The sequence below is a fragment of the Grampus griseus genome (assembly GCF_964374135.1).
Source record: "Grampus griseus genome assembly, chromosome: 2".
Taxonomy (NCBI): domain Eukaryota; kingdom Metazoa; phylum Chordata; class Mammalia; order Artiodactyla; family Delphinidae; genus Grampus; species Grampus griseus.
In genome coordinates, this window is record NC_139018.1 from 110,506,712 (window position 1) to 110,534,347 (window position 27,636).

General features: G+C 37.9%; 1 protein-coding gene across 3 annotated transcripts in view; it reads left to right on the plus strand.

Moving 5' to 3' along the window:
* The window catches only part of MAP2K5 (mitogen-activated protein kinase kinase 5), a 264,811-nt gene that overhangs the window by 76,094 nt on the left and 161,081 nt on the right, over positions 1-27,636 (plus strand). For all 3 annotated transcript variants that reach the window (XM_082649583.1, XM_082649584.1, XM_082649582.1), the window contains exons 9-11: positions 4,520-4,559; positions 16,107-16,175; positions 16,268-16,349. In XM_082649583.1, the coding sequence (XP_082505709.1) occupies positions 4,520-4,559; positions 16,107-16,175; positions 16,268-16,349 (191 nt within the window). The remainder of the gene's footprint in view (positions 1-4,519; positions 4,560-16,106; positions 16,176-16,267; positions 16,350-27,636) is intronic.

Here is a 27,636-nt window from a genome sequence, read left to right on the forward strand (position 1 = left end):
TATTTTCCTATTAATCCAAGGAGAATAAAAAATTAGGCTTCTCATTTAGCAACAGTTACTGTCCAATGGTGTTTCTGCTAAGATGCATACCTGGAATGTGGCACTTACCACACCTGAGTGTAATTAAGTTAACTAGTGGTCAAGAGATAAGCATGGTAAGAAATTTTAGAATTTGAATCATGGTATAGCCATAGCATTTCAGATGACTAATTCTTTGTTTTCAAAGTTGGTTCACCATGATGTAACACTACTTGCTTTTCTTAACAGTAAGTGCTATATTGCAGCTTTTTGCCAGTCTTCATTGTTAAAGTTTTATTAGCCTTCCTTTGTAGAGCACATAGCCTGAGTCTTAAAGCACAGAGATAACTCTTGCCTTTCAGCCTGTTTTAGTGGGTTTTTAAAAACCCAGCTACCCTGAAAACTTTCTAGCTAACATGTAATGCCCGCTTACTGCGTGCCAGGCCCTGTCCTATGTGCTTTCCTTATCTCACTGAACCTCACAAATTTATAACGTAGGGACTGATTTCCCCTTTTCAGACTTGAGGCACTTGAGACAAGGTGAGGTTTAATAACAGGCCAGGTTCACATGAAGAAGTGTCAGAGCTAGCATCAGAACCCAGGCAGTGACTTAGAGGTTACAAACCTCACTCTTCTGCCTCCCCTGGTAGATTGGCAGTGATTGCAGAAGATTCCTTGCTTGGAAAGATTCAGTGTGATGGTCTTAGCCTGATTGAAATAGGTCAACACCTTTGTAAGTTTTGAATTATGAGTTCCCCTGTTCTAGAATGCAGTTAAGAACACTTAAACATTACCACATACTTTTTTAGGTCCTAGCATATATATGTTCTGCCTCAGTTCCAGTCTTGTCGTTGCCATTGACTGACTGTGTAAGCTTGGACAAGTTTTTTAACCTGGCTTTTAGATGTTTCTACTGCAAAAGGAAGGAATTAGATAAGACAGTTCTTTATATTACCTATTTGCTCAATATATTATCTGAATTTGTACTCTACCAAAATTAAAGGTTGGTACCAACTTTTTTGTCCAGTCACATAGAACCTATGGTTCCAAGTAGAAAGTAAGGAAGTGTGGAAAGTATAGATGTTCTCTTTTACTGGTCTCCTTTTTATTTTAAAAACTCAAAAAGTTTATACCAGGCTACTTAGCTTTTACAATCCTAAAGTGTATATATATTGTGTGCTCAATTTTAAGGGCTGGGACTATTCCCAGAAGCCCTGTGCTGGTCACAAACAAAATGGAACGCTCAAGGACTCAGCGCTAAAAATAACTTATAAAAATACTCCCTCCATGCACTCACTGGAACAGGTAATTACTGTGGCAACAAACTAATTTGAAGTGTTAGCGGTTAATTAAAATAATGCAGAGGTGTATAGTTGTCTTTTGGTGTAACCAGAGCCTCCATTCAAACTTCATTAATCACTTTACAGTGTTGAGAAAGATCAAGACAATTGAGGTCAAGGCAATTGAGATGCAGTATCCACTGAAAATAAACAAATTCCTTTTCTCTGGGTAGAATGCCATTTGCAAAGTTAAGGGACACACTGGACTCATACCTGGCACTGCTTTTGTCATCCACTTCTCATTGATGATTAAGTGTTAAATTGGTACGCTCATTGCACTGTAAACCAAACCACACAGCACCTTTATTGCTCGAAATCGAACCCAAACTTCCACGGATGAATTAGCATGCATCATAATTAAATCATCAAGCCTCCGCTTTTAATTCACGTGGAAATAGGAGACCCTTCTTTTGGAAAAGAGATCGGCTTTCTTGACAAGCTAATTAAGTTGCCAAACTGTCCAGTATGGTATATATACTGGATTATTTGCTAATCATTTCCCTATCGCTCCTGTTGGTCTAAAACATCCAGGTGTACTCATTGTCCAGTGTAACATCACTGTTCTTTTTACAACTTTTGAATCCTTGTGTGTGCATTCAACTATTTATCTTTACATTTCAGCCTTCAGTTAGTGATTCTAATATCTAGTATTTTATTTTATTTATTTTTTTATTTTTTTTGTGGTACGCGGGCCTCTCGTTGTGGCCTCTCCCGTTGCGGAGCACAGGCTCCAACGTGCAGGCTCAGTGGCCATGGCTCACGGGTCCAGCCGCTCCGCGGCATGTGGGATCCTCCCGGATCGGGGCACGAACCCGTGTCCCCTGCATCGGCAGGCAGACTCTCAACCACTGTACCACCAGGGGAGCCCTAATATCTAGTATTTTATAATGTTGAAATTGGAAGAGACCATGATAATTCAAGAGGAAAAATAATATGTCATTATTAAATGTTACATATTATATTACCTGGAATAAAGTTACTAAATTCCTTCAAGTCATACTTCAAATTGGCTTAGTCCAACAAACTTCTCTGTCTTGCACTGAGAAGAAACACAATGTAAGTTTTTATATATTAATTTATTACATGAGTTCAGATATATCATGAATCAAATCATGACATGTAGTTTCACATTTTAAAAGTCTGATGTTATCATAGGTAGTAAAGTAACTGGTAATTTGTTATAAAACCAGTATAATATAAGGGTTCCACTTTAAAAATGTGTATCACTTTATACAAAGTACAAAAATGTTTTAATAATTTAAGTTTTATAATTTAATAGTATTTATATATACTAGGGAGGTTGGTGTTTAGAGAAAGTCTTTAGACACTTATACAGATTAAAGTACTCTTTGGTAAAGTGAACAATTGCTGATATTTATACGCTTACCTTTCCTTTAAATGAGATATATGTGAATTTCTCTACAATTAATTGATAAAATAAAGGCTAAGTGTACCTTCCATAATTGGCTTAACGTTTGTCCACTCAAGTAGGAGAAACAGAATGAATTTTTTATAACAGTCTTATGTATGGATATATACATTAATGTTGATATATATGTTTTTTCTTAGTCATGCCTGATTTTATAACATTTTACATGTGAAAAGTTACAAATACTTGTAGGTTCTTAATAACTGAACGATTTCTTTAAGTCAGTCACTTTAAAAACACTTGTCAGTGATTGCACAACTCTGTAAATTTTCTAAAAATCTTGAATTGTACACTTAAAACAAGTGAATTTTACCATATATAATTATACCTCAATAAAGGTGTTAAAAATGAGTATTTATGCCAAAACAACAGAAAATGATGTTTTCATTTTGATAATAGTAAAATATATGTTTTGTTTTTGTTTTATGAAATAAGCAATTTTTGTAACTGTGTGGTGATGGGTGTTAACTAGACTTACTGTGGTGATCATTTCACAGTATATTCAAATATTGAATCATTATGTTGTACACCTGAAACTAATATAATATTACATGTCAATTATATCTCAATTAAAAAATAAAAGGAATGAACAATGTTTACTACTAGGTCATTACCCAGTAAAAATTGGGAGCCTGGTAAATTTATTTAGCAACTTGGTATGTAAGGATGGGGAATTCCTGAGAAGCTAAATTCCATTCCCTCACATCTTCCTTACCCCACTTACATCTTAACACTAACTGGGTGAGGGGAAGATCGATTGGATCTTGGCTAATATGTAAAATCTTCTCTGGAGCAAGATTTTAGTTCTTCCAAACTAATTTGTTTCTTTATACCTATATGGACTTGCAATAACAGTGCTTGTTTATGTTATTTGGTTTGTTTTGAAATTTTTATATAAAGCAAATTGTTTTTGGATAGTTGGTCAGAATGTGCATTCCTTCCAGTGCGTGCATACACATTTCATTTCAATACAAAAGGTCTTGATGAGATGTAATGGTATTTTGTTTCTGCAAACATTCTCTTACTCTTTTTCATAAATGAATGGATTCATATTATTTGATTTAAATTGTACTTATTTCACTGTATCTGATCATTTGAGCTTGCCTCTGTTCTGTAGCTTTTTAAAAAAATACTGAGAGATGCCAGCTTTAGGAAAAGATGAACCTCATACTTGAGCCTTGTAACTCTGTGACTTTGTACATGAATTCATATCTTAAGCCATGTGTTTTGAGATTATTTTGATGAAATGTAGGGATGTAGTTTATCTGTATATATAACTGAGATAAAAGGGAAACCTCCCATTTTATGTGGCTCTGTACCATGCTTAGCAGAGAGCTGTAGAAGACACACAGACACACACACACAGTGACAGTATGTTGTAAGGGATCTGAAGCCAGAAGACTTGGGTTTAATGTCTAGTTCTGCCTCTTACTGACTCGTGCCATTGGGTAAACTGCTTAACTTCTCTATGCTTCAGAGTTCTGGGCTCTAAAAAGTGTATAATTATACCAGCATTACCTCAGAGGGTTATTTTAAGGTACTACATAGTGAATCACTGTGTAAACCATTAAGCTCAATAGAAAATGTAAATTACTGCTGTTATTAGTGTTCTTTGAAAGTGTCATATATCCCCTTGCTGAGGATGTATTCAGATATACATTTATGTCCTTAACCACTTGGTAGGTTGTTTAGTGATCCCAAGTGATTTTATTATTTTTTTATCTTTCCGTAGAGCATATCATGTTCCAAGTGGGAAAATATTAGCTGTAAAGGTAAGTGCTGGATAAGTTTTATGAAATTCATGAAATTTTTGATGCTCTCCCCGCCCCCAAGCCCCCTTAGCTTGAGTCACAGGTATTGTCAAGAAATGAAGTGCTTTAAGGTCTGGGTGGTGGGTGGTGGGTGATGGAAGCTCTGGCCCTGTTGTGACATTCACGTCTTTTAAGTGCCTCCGAATGCTCAGTTGTAAGCTCCTCGAATTGTGATTCATCATCGTCACCTACACTTCTTTCTGTGTTCCCGGCTCAGTGGCATCACTGTCGTCCTCATCTTACAGTTCAAAAACTTAGTAGTTATTCACTCTTTTCTTTCCTTCATCTGCCACATCCTGTAAGTCACCACATCCTGTCAGAAATTTCCCCTGAAATGGGTCCACGTGTCACTTTCTTTCTATTCTTATTGCTTTGGCCTTGTATCAGGCCCACATACCTCCTACCTGGACTTTTATAATAATTTCCTCACTGTACCTTTCACTCTGCCACTGGAGTTGAGAAGTTGAATCCCCGATCTGACACCCCTCTAGCACCCCTCTTCCCTCAGCCCCAATAGTGTACAACATAAAGCCTATGATGTCTGCCTCGCGTCTTTACATCTTTATGGCATCCTGAGATACCCTAACACCGCAGCCCGAATAGAGTGAAGCTGCGCGTAACTCAGGGGTCTTCTAGGCACCTACCTTAGATGCTCCTTACTTGTTTCCATTGTGTTCATGGTCACACCCCATCCCTGCCGTACTTCAGGATCCCAGTCCTGCCCGTGCTACTTTGGATTTAATCTCTGGCATTGGCTGCTGGTGCTTGATTTTCCCATCATTTTATCTCAGATTTCCCTAATGGAGTCTCTTGAATTGCACCTCTGATTGAAACCTTTATTACCTCAAATTAACTCCATAGAACTCCACTTCCAAACTGGGCTCTTAGCTAACAAACTGGTCAGGCCTGCTTTGTTCCTTACTCCCCTGCAAATTGGTTAGGCACTCTACAGATAGGCCCCTGCCTACCTTTACAGCCACATCCTCTCCTTTACCTGCATGTTGCTTTCTGTTATGCCCATTATCTTCTGTCTCTGGGCCCTTAATAATGAAAGCTTTTATTTTTTGAATGACTACTATATGCCAGATATTGTGCTAGACTCTATATTGCTATTATCTTTAATCCTTGAAACTATAAAGTAAGCCTATTATTTTAGATTTGAGGACACTGAGACTCAGAAAACTGAATTGTCCAAGGTCACACAGATGGAAGAGCCAAGGCCAAGATTTAAAACAAAATCCATCAGCTCCAAAGCACATGTCTTCTGCTATACCCTGTAGCTTTTATATAAGTTATTACCATTGCCCATCCCTTTGACTTCCATCTATCCTTTCAAGGTCCATCTCCTCCAAGATTCCTTCTTAGCTAACCATAGTGAGAATTCAGTCTCTTTCCCCAATACTTGCATAGTATATATTTCTGTATCTTTTTATCTTATCTAGGAAACTAAGAATCAGAACACTTAAATTGCAATTGGTTGTACCTTTTAGTAAAGTTAAACCAAAACTGAGACTCAGCTCTTCCATACCACACTTAATACAGCACCTAGAATGTGTTACGTGTATTATCAAGTCTAGTTTTAACAACTCAAATAGCTTTTGGTGAGACACTACCACAGAGCTCCTTCTTGGGATATTTTCTTTGACATTCCAGCCAAACTAGGTTTACAGAATTGTAGAACTGAAAGAGACCTTAGAGATCATCTGTCATGGCCCACATTTTAAAGAGGAGGACCCTGGAGTCCAGACAGTTTCCAGGGTAGGTACTGTAGAGGCCAGGTTCCACCTCAGTCTTCCCCTGAGTTCACTGAGTACAGCTCTGTGGTACCAGCTCGTCATTGGGTTGTTCTTTCTGTACCTTCTGAGCTCCCTCTTCATTCAGAGGACACCTCCACCAACTCCAACACTGTTTTCCTTTTTATCTAGTTATCTGTTTGTTCCTCCGATGTCAAAACTTTTAGATTGTTGTCAGTGGTGTATTTAAAGACAGTCAACTTTAGGTTATTTATTCCAGGAGAGGGGAGCACTGCTATAAATCACCCCCCAAAACTTAACTATTTGGCCTTGCAAGTGCATTATAATTTTTCATAATTTCATACATTTTGAATTATGTTTAACCTAGGCTGATATTAAAATTCTTCTGCATGATTATTTAGTTGGGTGTGGCTAACAGTTGTTTCTGGAAAGGATTAAATGCAATTTTAAAGAAAGGACACATTTTAAAAAGAGCAGTTAAAGTAGAGACTTTCAATAAATGAAAACAGTAGGGCTTTACAAATATACTATTCACTAGACCTGACCATAAAACTGAGCTACAGAGCAGGGACTGTATTGTATTGTATCCCTCAATTCTATAAAATCACATACTAGATGCTCAAACTGAGTTGAATGAATGAATGATTTGAGTAGATATGATTATTGTGTTTAAACTTTTTGTTTAGCCCTGAGCTTCTTGGCAGTGAAGGCAAAAACAATTTTTGCTTATATAATAGTCATGTTCTAAGAGAAAGAAATGTATCATTTCTTTAAAACAGGCAGAGTTTTTTATTAAATCTTAGGAGTGTTATTTAGTTTCCAAATATTTGGGGATTTTTCCAGATATCTTTCTGTTACTGATTTCCAATTTAAATCCATTGTGATCCAGGAACATACTTTGTATAACTGGAATTATTTTAAGTTTATTGATGTTTAATTTTTGGCCCAGAATATGACTTATCTTGGTAAGTCTTCTCTGTGCACATGAAAAGAATGTATAGTCTGTTGTATAGGATGTAGGATAAATGTCAATTAGATTAAGTTGGCTGTTAGTGTTGTTCCAAATTTCTGTATCTTTACTGATTTTTTATCTACTTGTCCTATCAACAAGAAAGAAGGGTGTTGAAATCTGCAGGAACAATTGTGTATTTGTCTGTTTTTTCTTGAAATTCTATCATTTTTTACTTCATATTTTTTGAAGATCTGTTAGGTTATTTAGGATTGTTATGTCCTCTTGATGAATTGGCCCCTTTATCATTATGAAGTGATCTTCTTTATCCATGGTAATATTCTTTGCTCTGAAATCAACATTGTCTGATGTTAATATAGCTACTCCAGCTTTACTTTGACTAGTGTTAGCATGATACAGCCTTTTACTTCTAACCTGTCGTATCTTTATATTTGGGATGGATTTATTGTAGGCAGCATATAGTTGGGTCTTGTATTTTAATCCAGTCTGATAATCTCTGTTTTTTAATTGAGATATTTAGATCATTTACATCTCATATGATTATTGATATGGTTGGATTTAAGTATATCAGTTTGCTCTTTGTTTTCTATTTATTCTGTCTGTATGTTTTTTTAAGCAGGTGCTTTAGAGTTTATAGTATACATCTTTAATTTATCATAGTCTACCTTCAAGTGATTTTAATTTATTTTTTATGTATATATTTTTGGCTGTGTTGGGTCTTCGTTGCTGCATGTGGGCTTTCTCTAGTTGCAGTGAGCGGGGCTACTCTTCATTGCCGTGTACAGGCTTCTCATTACGGTGGTTTCTCTCGTTGCAGAGCACGGGCTCTAGGCACATGGGCTTCAGTAGTTGTGGCACGTGGGCTCAGTAGTTGTGGCGCACAGGCTTAGTTGCTCCGCGACGTGTGGGATCTTCCCGGACCAGGGCTCGAACCCGTGTCCCCTGCATTGGCAGGCAGATTCTTAACCACTGTGCCACCAGAGAAGCCCTACCTTCAAGTAATATTGTGCCACTTTACCTATAGTGTGAGAACTTTACAACGGTATACTTTCATTTCCCTTATCGTCACCTTGGTTATCGTACATTTTACTTACTCATGTTATAAACTCCAGAATACATTGTTACTGTTTTTGCTTTAGACAGTTGTCTTTTAAAGGCATTTTAAATGTAAGAAAATATTTATATTTATTCACATTTTTTCAGTGCTCTTTATTCTCTTGTGTCGATCCAGATTTCTGTCTGGTATCATTTTCCTTCTGTCTGCAGGACTCCTATCTTTTACATTTCTTATAGTGCATGAGTGTCCTGGCAATGAATACTTTCAGCTTTTGCATGTCTTGAAAAGTGTATATTTTGACTTTAAATTTTGGAAGACATTTTTGCCAGATATAGAATTCTAGGTTAATCGTCCTTTTCTTTCAGTAGTTTAAAGATTTTGTTTCACTGTTTTCTGCATTGCATTCATTCTTACTGTCATTTAAAATCTTTATTCCTCTGTACATTAGAACTGACGTCTTTTCTGACTGCTTTTCTCTTTTTTAAAAATCTTTATTGGAGTATAATTGCTTTACAATGGTGTGTTAGTTTCTGCTTTATAACAAAGTGAATCAGCTATACATATACATATATCCCCATATCTCCTCCCTCTTGTGTCTGCCTCCCCCCCCATCCCACCCCTCTAGGCGGTCACAAAGCACCGAGCTGCTCTCCCTGTGCTTTGCAGCTGCTTCCCACTAGCTAGCTATTTTACATTTGGTAGTGTGTATAAGTCTGCTTTTAAGATTTTTTTATCACTAGTCTTATGCAATTTGATTATGGTGAGATTTTATGTAATTCTCCTCATGATTCCTGTACTTAGGATTTGTTGAGATAGAAATTTATGGATTTTTAGTTTTCATTAAATTTGGAGAAATTTTAGCCATTATTTCTTCAAGTATCTCCCCCACACACACATTTGGGAACTTAAATTGCATTTATATTAGGTCACTTGAAGTTGTCCCACAGCAAAATGATACTCTGTTGTTTGTTTATTCTAGGCTTTTTTTCTCTCTAACGTTTCACTTTTGAATAGTTTCTGTCGTCAAATGTTCAGGTTTTTGTCCTTTCATCTGCATTGTCTATTCTGTTATTAATTTTGTTCCGTATATTTTTCATTTCAGACGTTGTACTGTTTATCCCTGGAAGTTTACATGGGTCTTTTTTACATCTTCCATGTCTCTACTTAACGTGCTCCATCTTTCTTCTACCTTCTTGCATATGTGGAATATAGTTATGATAACTGAATTAATGGTCTTGCCTATTAATTCTATGATAAGTGTCATTTGGGGGTCAGTTTTGTCTGATTGCTTTTTCTCCCCATTTGGGGTTGTATTTTTTAATACCTTATAATTTTTTACTGGATGCCAGTCGTATGGCATAGGCTCGTTCCTGTAAATATTCTTGAGCTTTATTCTGAGGTGCTGTTTAGTGAATCTGAAACAGTTTGATCCTTTCAGGACTTGCCTTTAAGCTTTATGAGATGGGACCATCCCAGTGGTTAGTCCAGAGCTAATTTTCCCCAGTCAGCTGAAGCAGTCATCTTCTGAATACTTTACCCCAATGCCTTGGCAAATACAGGTTTTCCATCCTGGCTGGTGGGAACACAAACTCTGCCTAGTGTGAGGTTTGGAGATTGTTTCTTCTGGTTCTTTCTGGGGGTTCTTTCCCTGGCCTCAGGTAGTTTCCTGACATCCGCGTGCTAGTTGTTACTCAGCTGAAGACTTCAGGGGCCCTCTGCAGCTCTCTGGAGCTGTCTCCTTTTGCTCTTCTGCCAGTGAACTCTAGCTGCCTTGGCCTCCTCGGACTCCTAGTTCTCTCAGCTTAGAGAGGTGGCTGAGCTCCCCCTGGGTCCCATGCAGGGGCGGGGCCTGGAAACTCTTGTCTAGTTAGTAAGCTGAACAGTCATAGGACTCATCTTATTCCATCTCTTAGGGATCACTGTCCTATTTTAGCTGATATCTAATGTCTAGAAGCCTGTTGATTTTTCTGGGGTCTTTTTTTGTTGTTGTTGTTGTTATTTCATTTTTAGTATCTCTTCCTTTCTTGGCACCATGAAAATCCAGATGCTTGTTTTTGTCTCTTGTCAGACATGTTGACCAGCTTTTAAATTATTCTCTCAAAAATACAAGCTCCCATTTATTGATCATTTGTACTGTGCTAAGCACTCTACATACATTTTCCTCATTTAACGTTCACAGTGACCTTTTGCCGTTACTACCATTATGGATCCTCATTTTACAGACGCAGAAGCTGAGGCACAGAATAGTTAAGTAGCTTAGTCCCACAGCTAATATGTAATGGAACCAGGCTTTGAACTCAGGGAAGTCTTGCCTCAAGTCTATGCTCTGTACTATATTTCTGCTCAGTACCCTTGGATTTGGCTTCTTAAAACATAATTCTAGTCACATCTCTTCCCTTCTCAAAAGTCTTCAAAGGCTCTATATTACTTCCCAAGTAAAAGCTCTGTGGAATGGAACTCAAGATCTTCCACAGTAGGTCATCAGCCTACTTTTAAAGCATTATCTCATGTGTCTGCATCCTGTGCTGCTTTTAAGTTGAACTCATTGCCTTATCGGAACCCAAGTAGTGTCTCACTGCAACACTTTTACTCATGTATTTCTTTCTAATTAGAATGCCTTCACCCATGTCTCCACTTATCAAAATACTTAACACCCTTCAAGGGTCAGCTCCAAAGCTTGCTCTTCCATTGAACTTATTTGAATAAATCCTGTCACATCTGGTATATCTATCACTCATTCACCTTCTCCCTTGAACCTCTCTAGAATTCTCTGTATGTCTCTTACGGGTGTTATCACATAGTGCCTTGTATTTTGCTATTAGTATACATGTACATTTCCCCTATTACACTGAAATCTCTTTGTAAGTGGGGAACAGATCTTATTTAGCTTCTTGTCTGACTCATTGATTCATGTAGAACCTTGCATACAGGGCCTAGTACAGAGCACTGAACATCTTGTAATGATTAGATGTTCAACACATAATTAGTTGAATGACTAACTAAATAAATTTTATTCTGTCATTTGTTCTTTAATTCATTCATTCATCTTTTGAAGTAACATCCTGAAAGTAGGTTCAGCTCACATACAAAATATCCCATAGTGTTCTTTGTATGGACCATTGCTCTCACCCAGAGTATTTCTTAGCTTTTTTTTTTATATTAAAGGGTGAAATGAAAGGTTAAGAGTTAGAAGTGCATTTGGTCCTTTCCTGACCCTCTCCTGACTTTTGTGTGACTTCAAGCATGTCACTTGAACCTCTCAGTGACCTCAGCTGTGAAACGGGGCTGCCTGGTGTCACAAAGGGATTGCGAAGAGCAGCAAATCACAGTCCTTGTCTAAACAGAATCACCTGCAGGGCTCTGATGCCTGCATAGAATGATGAGGGAAATTTAATTTTCCAAGTCAAATGGTCATTTGGACCCATAGTTTGAATGTCTGTGGGAGCAATTAGATGAGAGTCCTTGAAAATCTGTTACTTTTCTCTTCCTACTCAAAATATTTCTAATTTTTGTACTTGTAAATGTTCTTATTTTCTAGACTTTTTTGTCTAAAGAATATTGCAATGTCTAAGCATATTAGTGTTTACCTCTTTAGACTTCAAAGGTGGGAAAATATTTCAGATATTATAAAAAGAAAGTTGAATTTTGGGAAGAATAGAAGTATCTTGAATTTTTATTTTATATCACTGAGTTTAGAAAAAAATTTGCCTCAAAATGATACTAATGCTAGTTCAAAGATTAACTATTCGATGACTGTATATGAATATGTGTTTCTAACTAGCTTTTGGTGGGCGGCGGGGGAGGAATGTAGTTAAGCAAGACGATTGCAAACAAGTAGAGCAGAAAACAAATAAAAATACTGTTAGCCATCTTGCAAACAGAACCTTTTTATACCGTTAATGTAGTCTATAAAATCTTTGAAAGAGTAGAGCTTAATAGATTCCCCAGTACTGTAAATATTCTAATTGGGAAAAATCCATGTTCCAGGAAATTTAGCCTTGTATGTAGCATGTGCTGATTATCATTCTTTGACTGCTTTGGGTTTCTGCTGCTTTTAAACTAGCATTTAAATGGACCATTTGATTAATCATTTGTATACTGACTGTAATCCTCCCAAATTTCCTTTCTGAGTTGTACATACTGTAAAAGACAATTATGTCGCCACAGATTAAATAAGCGAATTAAAACAGAATAGCGGCTTAATTTGACCTGTGATTTTGCTCTCCTTCCCTTTAGTGGAGCGTGTGCCACTCCAGCAAATAAATGAAGTCATCCATGACAGCTTGTGATGAATTGCCGTATTTATACTGTATATTTTAATAGCCTCACACTAATTTAAATTGAGCACAGAGTAAATTATAATTCAGTCACTTGACTGCTTATATTTAACTTGACAACTCATCCTTATTTGTCCTGGAGGTGTAGTGGAGAGCAGCGGAAATGCACTCAGGTATTTCAGTTTCTCACTTAACCCTTTCTCCAGGAAGTGCTTCATGTTGAAATTCTTTCCAGTTTGAAAAATTTAGCTCTTCCTAAGGAGAAAAAAAATAATCATGAAGACTTAAGGAATTCACGCTTTCCTTGTTCTTCAGAAAAAAATATTAGTATTCGCCATGCTTTTTTTCCAATTTTTCCATTTTAGGGTAGATTTTACTTGCCCTCTCAAGTTCCCAGAAATTACATTTTCATTTTTTTTACCATTATGGAATCTCCACTATTCTGGACTATAGCAAATTCCAAGAATGATCAAGACCTATTAGGGTGCAGTGGATTGGTCCCACAAATACGGTGTTACTTGCTACATGTTAGGCCAGTGTGGCAATTTTATTTATTTTGGTGTTTATGTCTTTGGTTTTAAATTCAGTTATAGAAATCAGGCAATTCATTTCCTTCCTGTCTAGAAATAGCTTGTTATTTGTAGGATTATGTTTGTAAGGAGTACTTTAATTAAGTCCCACATCACTTAATGGGCACCACTTGAGTAAGACCCTGGGCTGGGTGCTGGATATGGGGGGAGGGGACCAGAGAAAAATGCACAAGACAGTCGTTGCCGTTGCCGTTGCCGTTCAGGGGCTTACAACCACTCTGTACTCTCTAGGCTTCTGTTTTTAGGAGATGAGGTATTAATGCTAAAGGCAGCTTGTGATAAGGAAAAAGATAAAGGATCTGATGGAGGGCTTTGGGGCTGGCTTTGTGGAGGTGGTGGTGGCATTCAAGCTGTATCTAAAGGATAGGAAAGGTTTTATGGCCAGTGACTATGGAATGGAGCAAGGAAGCACACCTCAAGTGGAGGGAACAGCGTGGGGTAAAGCACAGGATATGTGTGTGGACTGGTAGAAATCATCTGGTTTTACACGTAGATTGGGTTTGTGGTAAGGAGTAGTGGGAGAAGGAGCTAGAATAACGAGTTGGAGGTAGACTGTGGAAGAATTCCTTGACTATCATGCTAGAATTTTAACTTTATTTGAGGCCATAGGAGCCCAGTTAAGGTTCTCTGTGAAGAGAATATGTTCATAGCTGGTAGTTTTGGGTTAATAACAAGGTTTTGATTAACCTTGTGGCATCATGTTGTTTCTTGATTGGGGGCCTGGAGGTGCAGTATATCTTAGTAGTCATACGAAACACTGAATAAACGACATTTTTGAAACATTAAATAAGGGATTCTCAACCTTACTAGGGGTTACAAATTATCTGGGAAATTTTTTTAAAATGCAGAGGTGTGGGCCCAACCCTAGAGATTCTGATTCCCTTATTCTGGAGTAAGCCCTATGCATCAGGATTTGTTAGAAGTGTCCCTATATATTTATATAAACACCTAGGTATATAGGTAATTATAATGTGAGGCCAAGGTTGAGAACCACTGCTTTAAGGTAAATAATACCTTACTCCTTTTAGCAGAGTTTTTCAGGTTGAAAGAGTCCCTGTACTTGACATAGTAGGATGAATAGCTCTAATATTTTATGGCATAGAATTCAAACAACACTAGATGAATTAATTTTGTTGCTAAATTTTATACAGGAACAAAAATGTAAGTGAATATTGTGGCAAATGACTATTGATTGGGAGAAATGTTTAAATGCTTCTTGGCAGTTTTGCATTACACTTACAGTCTAGTTTTAGTGAGAGCTTTTATAAATAACCCTAAAGCAAACTCTTGATAGAAACTGCTATGCCTTTTTGTACTCATTTTACCCTCTCCCCAACGGATGTCAGGACTATAAAATCTGTGTTTTAGAGATTATCCTTTTATTTCCTTGCTCTAACAGCAGTTTGCAATTCAAAATTTATGTTTTTTCCTCCAGTATTGATTATATATATGTGTGTGTGTGTGTGTGTATACACACACACACACACACACACACACACACACATATATTCTGCCATTGTAATACAAAATGTGGTTCAGTGTTGGATGGTGTTTAATTAGACTATCATTGGTAATCCTGAATGTTAAGTTTTTATCTAGAAATGTCTAGAGTCAGAAACTCTGCCACAAATCTTAGAAATTATCTTCCAGTTATTTTATTATCATCACTGTCTGTTTTAAGTAAAAAACAATTTCCCTTGGATTGGCTTCACAGGAAATGCTAAGTAAAATTTGAATGGTTGATGGTCTTCTTTCTTAAAAAAATAAGTGTTTGAAATAAACTAGAATTTGTTCTAGGTAAGTTTATAAATATACTATTGTACGTTTCTATGTTATGAATTTGACTCAGTGGTTGATATTTTAAGGAAAACCATAAAGCCTCAGGGCATACTGGAAAGTGCATGGTCCTTGGAATCAGGGAGGGGCCCTGACATTGCTGGGCCTCATGACTCCTCAGAACCTTGGTTTCTTCCTCTAAAAGAAGGGAATTAGGGACTTCCCTGGTGGCTCAGTGGTTAAGAATCCACCTGCCAATGCAGGGGACATGGTTTCGAGCCCTGGTCCGGGAAGATCCCACATGCCCATGTGCCACAACTACTGAGCCCACATGCTGCAACTGCTGAAGCCTGCTTGCCTAGAGCCCGTGCTCCGCAACAAGAGAAACCACCGCAATGAGAAGCGCATGCACTGCAATGAAGAGTAGCCCCCGCTCACCACAACTAGAGAGAGCCCGCGCACAGCAACAAAGACCCAACGCAGCCAAAATTAATTAATTTTTTAAAAAGAAGGGAATTAGGTGAAATCATTTCTGAGGTTCCTTCAAGCTCCAATATTTTATGACAGTTTTGGCAAAGAAAGATTACCCACCTGGAAGAATATAAAAACCTGACATATTTTTAAAACTCCTTATTTCTCTCATAACTAAAAATCTACTTAAAATGTTATTTTTACTCATTATTCTCTCTGCTTTTGCCCAGTGTCTGAATTACAAGACAATTATTTTTTTAATGGTTTCAAGGTCATTACGATCTTCCTCTTCTCAAAATAACCAATGTGACCAAAATAGGGTGTATAAATTAAGGGTGTTATAACTTAACTGACTTTTAAAGCTGTTAATACTGACCTTTGAGACCTGGCTTTTTCTTTGATCCCATCAATCACTTGTATACCACCTCCCCCAATACAAAGTGTTAGACAGATGTGGACACAGTTTGTATTACTGGAGGTTGTGGTGGGGAGGAGAGAGGTGGAATGAATAGAGGAAAACCATATTTTTTGTTTTTATATTTCATAATGAATATGACTATATTTAATTTAAAGGTGAATAAATGTGTAAATGTTGATTCCTTTATATATTTAGGTCATACTACTAGATATTACACTGGAACTTCAGAAGCAAATTATGTCTGAATTGGAAATTCTTTATAAGGTAATTTTTTTCTTGGTCATTTTTCCTTATAAAGTATGCCTGTGGTATTGGCTTGCAGGCTATTAACTACTTTTGTCTTATTTTTGTTACAGTGTGATTCATCATATATCATAGGGTTTTATGGTGCATTTTTTGTGGAAAACAGAATTTCAATATGTACAGAATTCATGGATGGTGAGTCTTCCCTTTTATAATACTTTAAAAGTGATTTTGGGAGTAGAGTGCTTTAAAACCTGGTTTTGATATAGGTATCAAGTAAAATTAAAAGTAATGAAAATATACTAATAATTACCTCCTTTATGCTCTAAAACATCTTAGTGTTAAGGGTTCCTGTTGTTAAATATTTATAGCCGAGCCATAATTTCAAGAATGTAATTTCATTTACTTTTACTGAAAATTTAAATAGATTAAATACTAGTCTAATCGGTGGTGTGATACTTGATTCTTCCAGACAATCTGTCTTCACTTGCAAAACAATTGCCCTGTTCTTTTAATGTTTCAATAGCCAAAACAGATTTTCTTTTAAAGAAATCGGTTAATGCAATGTCCTGTGTCTTAGAAAGAAATCGGAACTTAATTGCAAGATAAGAAATTGTTTTCCAACACAGCTGTTTAGCCAAGATTTGTTTAGTTTTCTTTGGACTCTAGCCCTTTCCTTCCTTCCTTTATTTTTATTCATTTCTATTTTGATAAATCTTTTTTGTTCTGAATATTTTGGCAAAATGCAAATTTCTCGGTACCCTATCAGTAAAATGATGTCATCATTGTTATTGTTTACCTATTTGAAATCAAAGCAGTCTTTAAATTTCACATATTCAATTTTTTAATGTCTAGCTCATTAAAACTCAACATTTGGGAGTTCCCTAGTGGTTCAGTGGTTAGGACTCAGTGCTTTCATTGCCGTGGCCCGGGTTCAATCCCTGGTTGGGGAACTAAGATCCTGCAAGCCGAGCGGTACAGCCAAAAAAAAAACCCTCAACATTTAAAAAATATACTTAGTTCATTTGGGGGATTCTCAGTATATTAATAATACAATTAGTTCATTCCCCACAAAACTTTGTTTTTTTTTTGGCTGTGCGTGGGCTGTCTCTAGTTGCGGTGAGCAGGGGCTACTCTTCATTGCAGTGCGTGGGCTTCTCATTGCAGTGGCTTCTCTTGTTGCGGAGCACGGGCTCTAGGCTCGTGGGCTTCAGTAGTTGTGGCACACGGGCTTAGTTGCTCCGCAGAATGTGGGATCTTCCCGGACCAGGGCTCGAACCCGTGTCCTCTGCATTGGCAGGTGGATTCTTAACCACTGCACCACCAGGGCAGCCCCCCACAAGACTTTTTAATGAGCCATCATTGACACCTTGTTACTATAATAATGTGTTCTAAATTAGTTATAGTAGATGTCAAGAATTAAAAGTCTTAAAAACATATGGGAAGTATGACAGTTAGTATTCAAGGAGACTGACTAGAAAAAATGGTTCATAGAGCCAGTACATGTCATTACTTTATGACTTTTCATCATCCTTTTTTGAATCCTCAATTTTTGTTATATTAAAAAATGTATTTATTAAGATGGTATGTTCAAATACCATAAAATTCGTCCTTCTAATGTGTACAGTTCAGTGGTTTTTAGTATATTCACAAGGTTGTGTAACCTTCACCACTAATTCCAAAACATTTTTATCACCCTGGAAACGAATTCCCTACCCATTAGTAGTAACTCCCTATACCCTCTTCCCTCTAGTCCCTGGCAACCATTAATCTACTTTCTGTCTCTATGGATTTCCCTATTTTGGACATTTCAGATTAAGTGGAATCATACAGTATGTGGCCTTTGTGTTTGGCTTCTTTCACTTAGCATAATGTTCTCGAGGTTCACGCAGGTTGTAAAATTTATCAGTACTTCATTACTTTTCATGACTGCATAATAGTCCATCATATAGATCACCACATTTTCTTTACTCATTCATCACTGATGGGCATTTGTGATGTTTCCATTTTTTGGCTGTTGTGAATGATGCTGCTATGTACTTTTGTGTACAAATTTTTTGTGGACATATGTTTTCACTTCTCTTGAGTATGTCAGTAGGAGTAGAATTGCTGGGTCATATGGTAGCTCTATGTTTAACACTGCCAAACTGTTCCATTCCATTTTATACCAGTTTGCATTCAGTTTGCTAAACTTGTTCCTTAAACTCTAATAGGTTTTTATAGATTCCTTAGGGTTTTCCATATAGAAGATCATGTCATTTGAAAATAGAGGTAGTGTTACATCTTCTTTTCCATTTTGTATGTCTTTTTTTCTGTTTCTTGCTAAACTACCCTGGCTAAAACTTTCAGGACAGTGGTTTTTTGTTTTTTTTTAATTTTTGAAAGAAATATTTATTTATTTTTTGGCTGCATTGGGTCTTAGTTGCAGCACCCAGGATCCTTCGTCACAGCACGTGGGCTCTTTGTTGCAGTGCACAGGCTTCTCTCTAGTTGTGGCACACAGGGTCATTAGTTGCAGCACAAGGGCTCTCTAGTCGTGGCACGCAGGCTTAATTGCCCCACGGCATGTGAGATCTTAGTTCCCTGACCAGGGATTGCACCGGTGTCCCCTGCATTGCAAGACGGATTCTTAACCACTGGACCACCAGGGAAGTCCCTCAGTACAGTGTTGAATAGAAGTAGTGAGAGCAGACATCCTTCTTTTGCTCCTTAGAAGGGAAGCTTTCAGTCTTTCACCATTAAGTATGATGTTAGCTGTGGGGTTTTGGTAGATGTCATTTATCAAGTTTGTTGAGTATTTTTATCATAAATTGGCATTAGATTTTGTCAAGTGCTTTTTTTGTCTATTAAAATGATCATGTGTTTTTTGGTCCTTTATTCCATAGTTACAGTGTATTATATTAATAGATTTTTGCATATTGAATCAGTCCTGTATAATCCTTTTTATATGTTGCTGGATTCAATTTGTTAGTATTTTGTTGAGGATTTTTACATCCATATTCTTAAGTGATATTGGTTTGTAGTTTTCTTTTCTTGTAATGTCATTGTGTGAGTTTGATATCAGGATAATTCTGTCCTCAAAAGAATGAGTTGGACAGTGTTCCCTCCTCTTCTGTTTTTTGGAAGAGTTTGTGAAAGATTGATGTTAATTCTTCTTAAAACGTTTGGTATAATTCACCGGTGAAGCCATCTGGTCCTGGGGTTTTCTTTGTGAGTAGTTTTTGTGGTCAGGTGGCATTTGTTGTCTCTCATTAGGAGAAGTCCAAGCACTGCTGCCCACTGCATCTTGGTATTGGAGTTGCCAAGAAAAACAGAATACAATCAAGCACTGGATTGAACAATGCTTCACTCACATAAAAAAAAAAAGAGACAGAGCAAGATCAGCTTTAGTAGTGGGTGTCAGTTCCCAATGGCCAACAGCAGGTCCCTCCTGGCAGTCTGTGCAGGGCAGTTGGCCTGCACGTACCCATCTGTGTTGCAGCAAAAGTACCCCCCACTCTGCCCTACTCCCCTGGAGTCAGAAATACTGAAAGCTGGAGGTATGCCTAAGGTCCATTGATGCACATGCTTAATCAGGACAAAGGAGTACACACTGAGCCTAAAACAGGGAAAGATATTCCAAAGCAAGGAGATAAACCCAGCACAGGTTGTGTGGCCTCTTTATCTCTTGGTAAGCAAGTGTTCCAGCCCCAAGGCCCATTCTTATGTGGCCAAGTAGGATTAGTAAGACAGTGTGCATAAGACTGTCTTTCCCAAAAGTTTTTCAAAAACTGTGGTATAATATATAATTTACCATATTAGCCATTTTTAAGTGTGTAGTTCAGCAGCATTAGTTCATTCACATTACCATGCAGCCACCACCGTCCATCTCTAGAACTCTTTTCAGCTTGCAAAACTGAAACCCCATACCCATTAAGCCATAACTCTCCTTTGCCTCCTACTCCCAGCCCCTGGTAGCGAATATTCTACTTTCTGTCTGTATGAGTTGGGCTACTCTGGATACCTCAGCTAAGTGAGCTTGCACAGTATTTGTCTTTTTTGGGACTGGCTTCTTTCACTTTTCATAATGTCCTCAAGATTTACCAATGTTGTAGCATATGTCAGAATTTACTTTCTGTTTAAGACAATAATATTGTGAGTAGTTTTTTAAATCACCAACCAATATCTTTATTAGTTATAGTTATAGGCTTATTCAGAATTTCTGTTTCTTCTTGAGTCAGTTTTGGTACTTTGTGGCTTTCTAGAAGTTTGTTCATTTCATCTAGATTATCTAATTTGTTGGTAAACAATTATTCCTAGTATTCCTTTGTAATCATTTTTATTTCGGTAAAGTCAGTGTAATGTTCTCTCTTTCATTCCAGATTTTATTAATTTGAGTCTTATCCCTTTTTCTCTTGGTCAGGGTAGCTAAAAGTTGGTCAGTTTCTTTGTCTTTTTCAAAAACCAACTCTTGATTTCTTTGATGTTTCTCTGTTGTTTTTCTATTGTGTTAGATCTCTGGTCTAATACTTATTAATTTCTACTAGCTCTGTTTTTAGTTTGCTCCTCTTTTTCTGTATTTTTAAGCTGTGAAGTTAGGATATTGATTTGAGATCTTTCTTATTTAATGTAGGCGTTTGCAGCTATACATGTCCCTCTAAGCACCTCTTTAGCTGCACTCTAGAAGTTTTGATATGTTGTTTTTTTCATTTTCATTTATCTCGAAGTGTTTTCTAATTCCCCACAAAGATAATCCCTGTGATTTCTCTTTTGACCCATTTTTATTTAGGAATGTGTCATTTTCCACATTGAATTTGTCCTTCTGTTGCTGATTTCTAATATTCCTTAGAGGTCAGAGAACATGCTTTGTATGGTTTCAGTCCTTTTAAATTTATTGAGATTTGTTTTATGCCCTAAAATATTGTCTGTCCTGGAGAATGTTCCATGTGCACCTGAGAAAAATGTATTCTGCTATTGTTGGGTGGAGTGTTCTTGAGATGTCTGTCAGGAGTAGGTGGTTTATGGTGTTAAGTATTTTATTTCCTTGTTAATCTTTAGTGCAAATTGTTCTATCTACTGTTGAAAGTGGGTATTGAAATGGGGTATTTTTTGGTTGTCTGTTTCTCCCTTCAGTTTTGTCAGTTTATGCATCACATATTTTGGCATTCTGTTGTTAGGTGCATGTATGTTTGTAATTGTTATATCTTCTTGATGAATTGACTGTTTTATTATTATAAAATGTGTTTCTTTGTCTCTAGTCACAGCATTTGCCTAAGAGTCTATTTTGTCTAATTTAGTATAGTCATTCCGGTTCCCTATTGATTACTGTTTGCTTGCTATGTCTTTTTCCGTTGTTTATTTTCAGCCTATTTGGGTCTTTGAATCTAAAGTGCATCACCTATGGGCAGCATAGAGTTGGATAATTTTTTTATCCAGTCTGTCAATCTTTCATTCAGTTAGAGTGTTTAATTCATTTACATTTAATGTAATTAATGACAAGCTAGAATTTATATCTGCCATTTTACTATTTGTTTTCTTTAAGTCTTCTTTTATGTTCTTGTTTGTTCATTACTGCTTTCTTTTATATTAAATAGATATTTTCTAATGTACTGTTTAAATTATCTTGTGGTTTCTTTTACTATATTTTTAAGGTGTATGTTTGGTTTCCCTAGAGATTACAGTTATCATCTTAACTTATTCAGATTAATATCAACAACTTATTTCAGATTAATATCAACTTCCTTTCAGTAGCGTACAAAAACTTTGCTCCAAACTTTATTTTATATCTCTGTGTGTGTGTGTGTGTGTGTGTGTGTGTATATATATATATACACACACACACACACACACACAGAGAGAGAGAGATAGTGAGAGAGGGATTTGTATATATGTGTGTATGTATATGTGTATGTTTGGGAGGGTGTGTAATTTGCCTCTTTATTGATAGCCTGTATTTGGGAAGACATCATCCTCATACTTTAGTTCCTTACAGACAGTTTCCTTTAGTTATATGGATGTATATTAACATAGCTGATTAAAGATTTTTTCCAGTAAGTCCAACATCTGAGCTTTTTTAGGGACAGTTTCTGTTGATTGCTTTTGTTCCTGTGTATGGGTCATACCTTTTTGTTTCTTTACATGTCTCATTTTTTATTGTTGAAAACTGGACATTTTAAATTATGTAATATGTTAACTCTAGAAATCAGATTCTCACTCATCCCCAGGGTTTGTTTTTGTTGGATATGTTTGTTTAGTGACTTCTAAACTATTCTGTAGTGTTTCTGTCTCCAGTGTGTAGCCACTGAAGCCTCTTTCAGTTAGCTTACTGGTCAGCTAATGATTAGGCAGAGATTTCCTTAAATGCCTGGGGCTAATAAGTCTCCCAGTCTTTGCTGAAGGGTTCTGAGTGTGTTGGGGCACACCTTCAGTACTCTCCCACTCTCAGAGAGGGATAAGTCTAGTACTCTCCCACCAGTTGATAACTGTGCCTTAGTCTTTGCTTCCTGCTTGTGCTGAGCCTCATGTTCAGCCCAAGGTGACTGCTGAAAGCCTCCTCCAGGCCCTCCTGAGCATGCACATGGCCTTGTGCATGCATATATCCTAGATTCCCAAGACTATGTTGCAGCTTTTCAAAGCCTCCATTTTCTCTTTTTCCAATAAATCTATTTATTTATTTATTTATTTTTGGCTGTGTTGGGTCTTCGTTACCGCGCACTGGCTTTCTCTAGTTGTGGCGAGCGGGGACTACTCTTTGTTACAGTGCACAGCTTCTCCTTGCGGTAGCTTCTGTTGAAGCACGGGCTCTAGGCGTGTGGGCTTCAGGAGTTGTGGCACTGAGGCTCTGTAGTTGTGGCTTGCGGTTCTAGAGAGCAGGCTCAGTCGCCGTGGCGCATAGGCTTAGTTGCTCCACGGCATGTGGGATCTTCCCAGACCAGGGCTCGAACCCGTGTCCCCTGCATTGGCAGGCAGACTCTTAACCACTGTACCACCAGGGAAGTCCCTCAAAGCCTCTACTGACTTCTCATTCCCCAGCTTTTCCTTTTAAGACTTTTGGTTAGCCTATTGTTTACCTAAACTGTTATCCGCCACCTCAATAAGTTACAGAGTTAATTGATTGCTTCTAATTGTTTTCAATAAATGCCCCTAAGGAAAAGGTTTTTTGTATAAGGTGTAAGTAAAGACAGCATTGCAAGTGGGGTCTTCCAGGGAACCCCCAAGCAGGTCAGAAGTGAAACTTTTATGAGAATGTGGATATGAAGGAGCACCAAATCAGTTCTGCCTGTGCAGTGGCTATCAGGCTGCTGGAGTTTACTGTGATGGCAGGCTGCTGGTTTTCAAGGCTGCACTGAAGCTGGAGATCAGGCAGTGGGAATAGGGCAAGTTAAAATGCCACAAAACTTGCTGTTCTTACCAAGATTCAAGCGTTGTCCTGAATAAACAATTTTGGGGTTGCTACAATCCTTTGGCTAATTTCAAGAGTTGTGAACAAGTCGATTCTGACAATTTTTGTATGTTTTTTCATTGCTTTTGTGGAGGAGAGAATTTTCAGAGGACCTTACCCTGCTGTTTTTAGTGATGTCACCTTTTAGTTACATTTTAATACTTTAAGTCCTTATCTTAAAATATTCACTTTATAACCTATGTTTAACCTCTTTTTTTGAGACTCCTCACTCTCTTGACTTGAGCTGCCTGAAGCCCTTCTCCTACTGCTGTTGGCAGCTTCCCTTCACTCCACCCTAACTGGTCCCTGAACACTAAAATTTCCTACTTCTTAAGTTTTGTTCTGCCATTCCCATCTTCTCTGCTATTTCCCACATCAGCTCCTGTAAAACTTTATTACCCTCCCCCAGATTTTACCTATCTCTTTCTCATTTAGAGACAACATAGACTATCAGGTATGAGCTCTCATAATTCCTTGCTTTTCCACCTATAGCTTAGCAACAACTGCACACACCTGATCCACCTCTCACATGAAAAGCTGTTTAAGGTCAGTCCCTTTACGTGTGCATCCCCTTGGTGGAGTTTCTCCATTAACCACCCTTTCTCTTTTGGACCTTCATTCTCTCTGTAATAAACAAAATATTCCTCAAAAATACATGGACCAAAAACTATGTGCCATCCTCTATCATTCCTTCTCTCCCCTTCCTATCTCAATTAAACTTCTTGACAGCTTTGTCTCAACCCTAGTTCTGTTCTGTTAGTGTAAATTCCCATTATTTATTTTAATCTTATATTAGTTGTTTATTTCCAAGTAGTAATTGAGCACTTTCTTTCAGACACTGTTCTAAACTTGGGGGACAACAGTGAACAAGACTTAATCCCTGTTGGTATGGGGCTTAAATTCTAGAAGGGGAGACAAGAAACATACAGTACACTCTCAGAGAGGGATAAGTCTAGTTAGAACCTAAAGCAGGGTAGATGATGACTAATAAGGAGAGGAGGTGCTATATTGCAGGGGTCCCCAACCTCTGGGCTATTGACCAGTGCTGGTCTGCAGCCTGTCAGGAACCGGGCCTCACAGCAGGAGGTGAGCAGCAGGCGAGCAAGCAAAGCTTCATCTGCCGCTCCCCATTGCTCACATTACTGCCTGAACCATCCCCACACCCCACCGTCCGTGGAAAAATTGTCTTCCACAAAACCGATCCCTGGTGCCAAAAAGTTTGGGGACTGCTGCTATACAGGACGGTCAGGGATGGCTTCTTTTTTTTTTTAACTAAAAAAATTTTATTTATTTATTTTTTATACAGCAGGTTCTTATTAGTTACCTATTTTATACATATTAGTGTATATATGTCATTCCCAATCTCCCAGTTCATCCCACCACCGCCACCCTCACCCCCCCCCACTTTCCCCCCTTGGTGTCCATATCTTTGTTCTCTTCATCTGTGTCTCTATTTCTGCCTTGCAGACTAGTTCATCTGTACCGTTTTTCTAGATTCCACATATGCGTGTTAATATGCGATATTTGTTTTTCTCTTTCTGACTTACTTCACTCTGTATGACAGTCTCTAGGTCCAAGGGATGGCTTCTTTGTGGGAGTGGCATTTTAGCAGAGACTTTAATGTCAGTGAGCCAGCTCAGGGAAGGTCATGGGGAAGATCTTCAAGGCCAGAGGATCGAGTATAAATGCTCTAAGGTGGGAAGCAAGCTTGGTGTAATCAGGCCCCACAAGAAGGCCATGGTGACTTGAGAGTAGTGATGAGAGGACCTGGGGCCAGACAGGAGGCCAGAGAAATAGGCAGAAGCTAGATTGTGTAGGCCTTGTAGGTCATGGTGAGGAATTTATGTTTCAGTCTGAATTTGTTAGGATGTATTGGAAGGTTTCAAGTAGGGGAGTGATTTGATAGGCCTTCTCATTAAGTCAAAATTAAATTCACTCAGAAATACCCAAATATAGCATCTCAGAATCTGTGTACATGTATTTGGATTACCATCATAGGAATAAGTTGTTTCCCCCAAAACCCATGTTGCACAGAAAGAAACGGCTCTTTATTTTTTTCAACTGGAAGAGACTAAGAGAGTTTCTGAAATTTTTGCCTGTGGCTCCAGATTTCAATTTTGTTAGTATTAATAATAATCATGATCATTTTAAGGAAAATGTTGGGATGAATATGAAACTAATGTTACTTGTTCATTTACTACTTATCTGTTTATCCCACATGCAAGACACTACTTTGTGTTGTAGCCCTGTATTAGGATAAACACAGACCTTACCCCATGAGTTCTTTTTTTTTTTTTTTTGCGGTACGCGGGCTTCTCACTGTTGTGGAGCACAGGCTCCGGACGCGCAGGCTCAGCGGCCATGGCTCACGGGCCCAGCCGCTCTGCGGCATGTGGGATCCTCCCAGACTGGGGCACGAACCCGTTTCCCCTGCATCGGCAGGCGGACTCTCAACCACTGTGCCACCAGGGAAGCCCCCCCATGAGTTCTTTTGGCTTAATTTCATGAAGATGATAGCCCTAGTTCATCAACAGAAGTGTGTAGTTGCTTGGCAGTTGACATGGATTTTTTGCTACTCTGTTAGCACTCTTCCTCCCGGTTCCCGTGGTGGATAGTGGCATGCAAGGAAATGACTGGCTAGGGATGATCTGAGGCCAGGGAACCTGAGGAAGTGACAGGTCACAGAGAGTAAACCAGTGACCTTGGAATCATGAGGAGAAGGTTCAAAGCAACCATTCAACAGATAAACGAGTATCTATATGCCTTGAATACCAATGCCTCAGCAAAGATTAAACTGTCTCTCTGAGTATGTGTCATATAGTAATATCACATTGCAGTGAGACTAGAAAGTTCACATGTGATTCTCAAGCTATGTGATGTTATGGAGAAACCTTTTAGATCTTTGCAGTTCAAAGGTTCAGATCTTTTCTGAGTTCTGGCATCAACGGACTCATGGCTGTGACTAGAACACCCACCTCTCTGGACTCAGTTTCCCTCCTCTGTCAAATAAAGTCATTGGGCTGATCTTTAAGGTCCCTCCAGCACTAATGTTTGATGATTTGATGAGTCTAAAGATTGCCTAGGCCTATAGGATAGAAATGATAGTAAAACTCAGTAAAAATTCAACTGAAAACCTTCTGCCATTTTTAGGCTGGTAAGAGTTATTTTAATTGCATGAGAACTCATCCGGCTTAGTAGGAACTATTGATTCTAAGTGGATCTGCCACAATTTTTTTTTGCCTCTGACAGTATCTCTCTCTAATGATTATGTCAAGGACAGGATGAATCTGTGATGACACAAAGCCAGCTATGTAAAGATTTACCCATATGGATAGCTAAGGAGAGTGGGATATAACTGAGATTAAGTAGATATTTAGAAAAATCAGTGAATTACCTCAAAATGGGATTCTTTTTTGGCTTGTTCCACTAAAAATGGAGGTAATGTAATCTTTGGTTTTTTGATTTAGCTCGTTGACTACTATCCGTTTAGCTAATTAAGCCCTGATTTATATCCTATGTAAAAATAAATCTTCTCTTAGCACCTCTTAGTAGTGTACGTGAATAGATTTGCACCTCCTGGTTTTGAGCCACTCAAGCTGTTCACTTCATAAGGGACTGGCCCACTAAACTCCATTAATGAGGATTCCAAATACCAACATGTAAAGCTTGATCTTCTTGAGACTGTTCATCCTTGCAACTGCCAATTCATCTGAAAGATCGATGAGAACATGAAATGTTTTTTCTACCGTGTTTTCACTTTTCTTGCATCTATAATAAAAATGCCATTTTAGTAAATAAAGATGGCTCACCTCATTGCAGAAGTGTCTTTTTTTCATTCTCTTCCGGGTAGCACCCAGAACCAAAGCATAAGGTTTACTAACACTGTGGTTTTCTAGCTTCTTTTCAGAATCTGGAAACTACAAGCCAAAGTTAATGAAAGAAGTGATCATTTTCCTGCTTTAAACAAGATAAATACAAAGCCAGTATCTTTATATATATGGAATATATATTGATGTAATATTTTTTACAGGGAAAAATAATTTTTTCTCTGTTCAGCTTTAG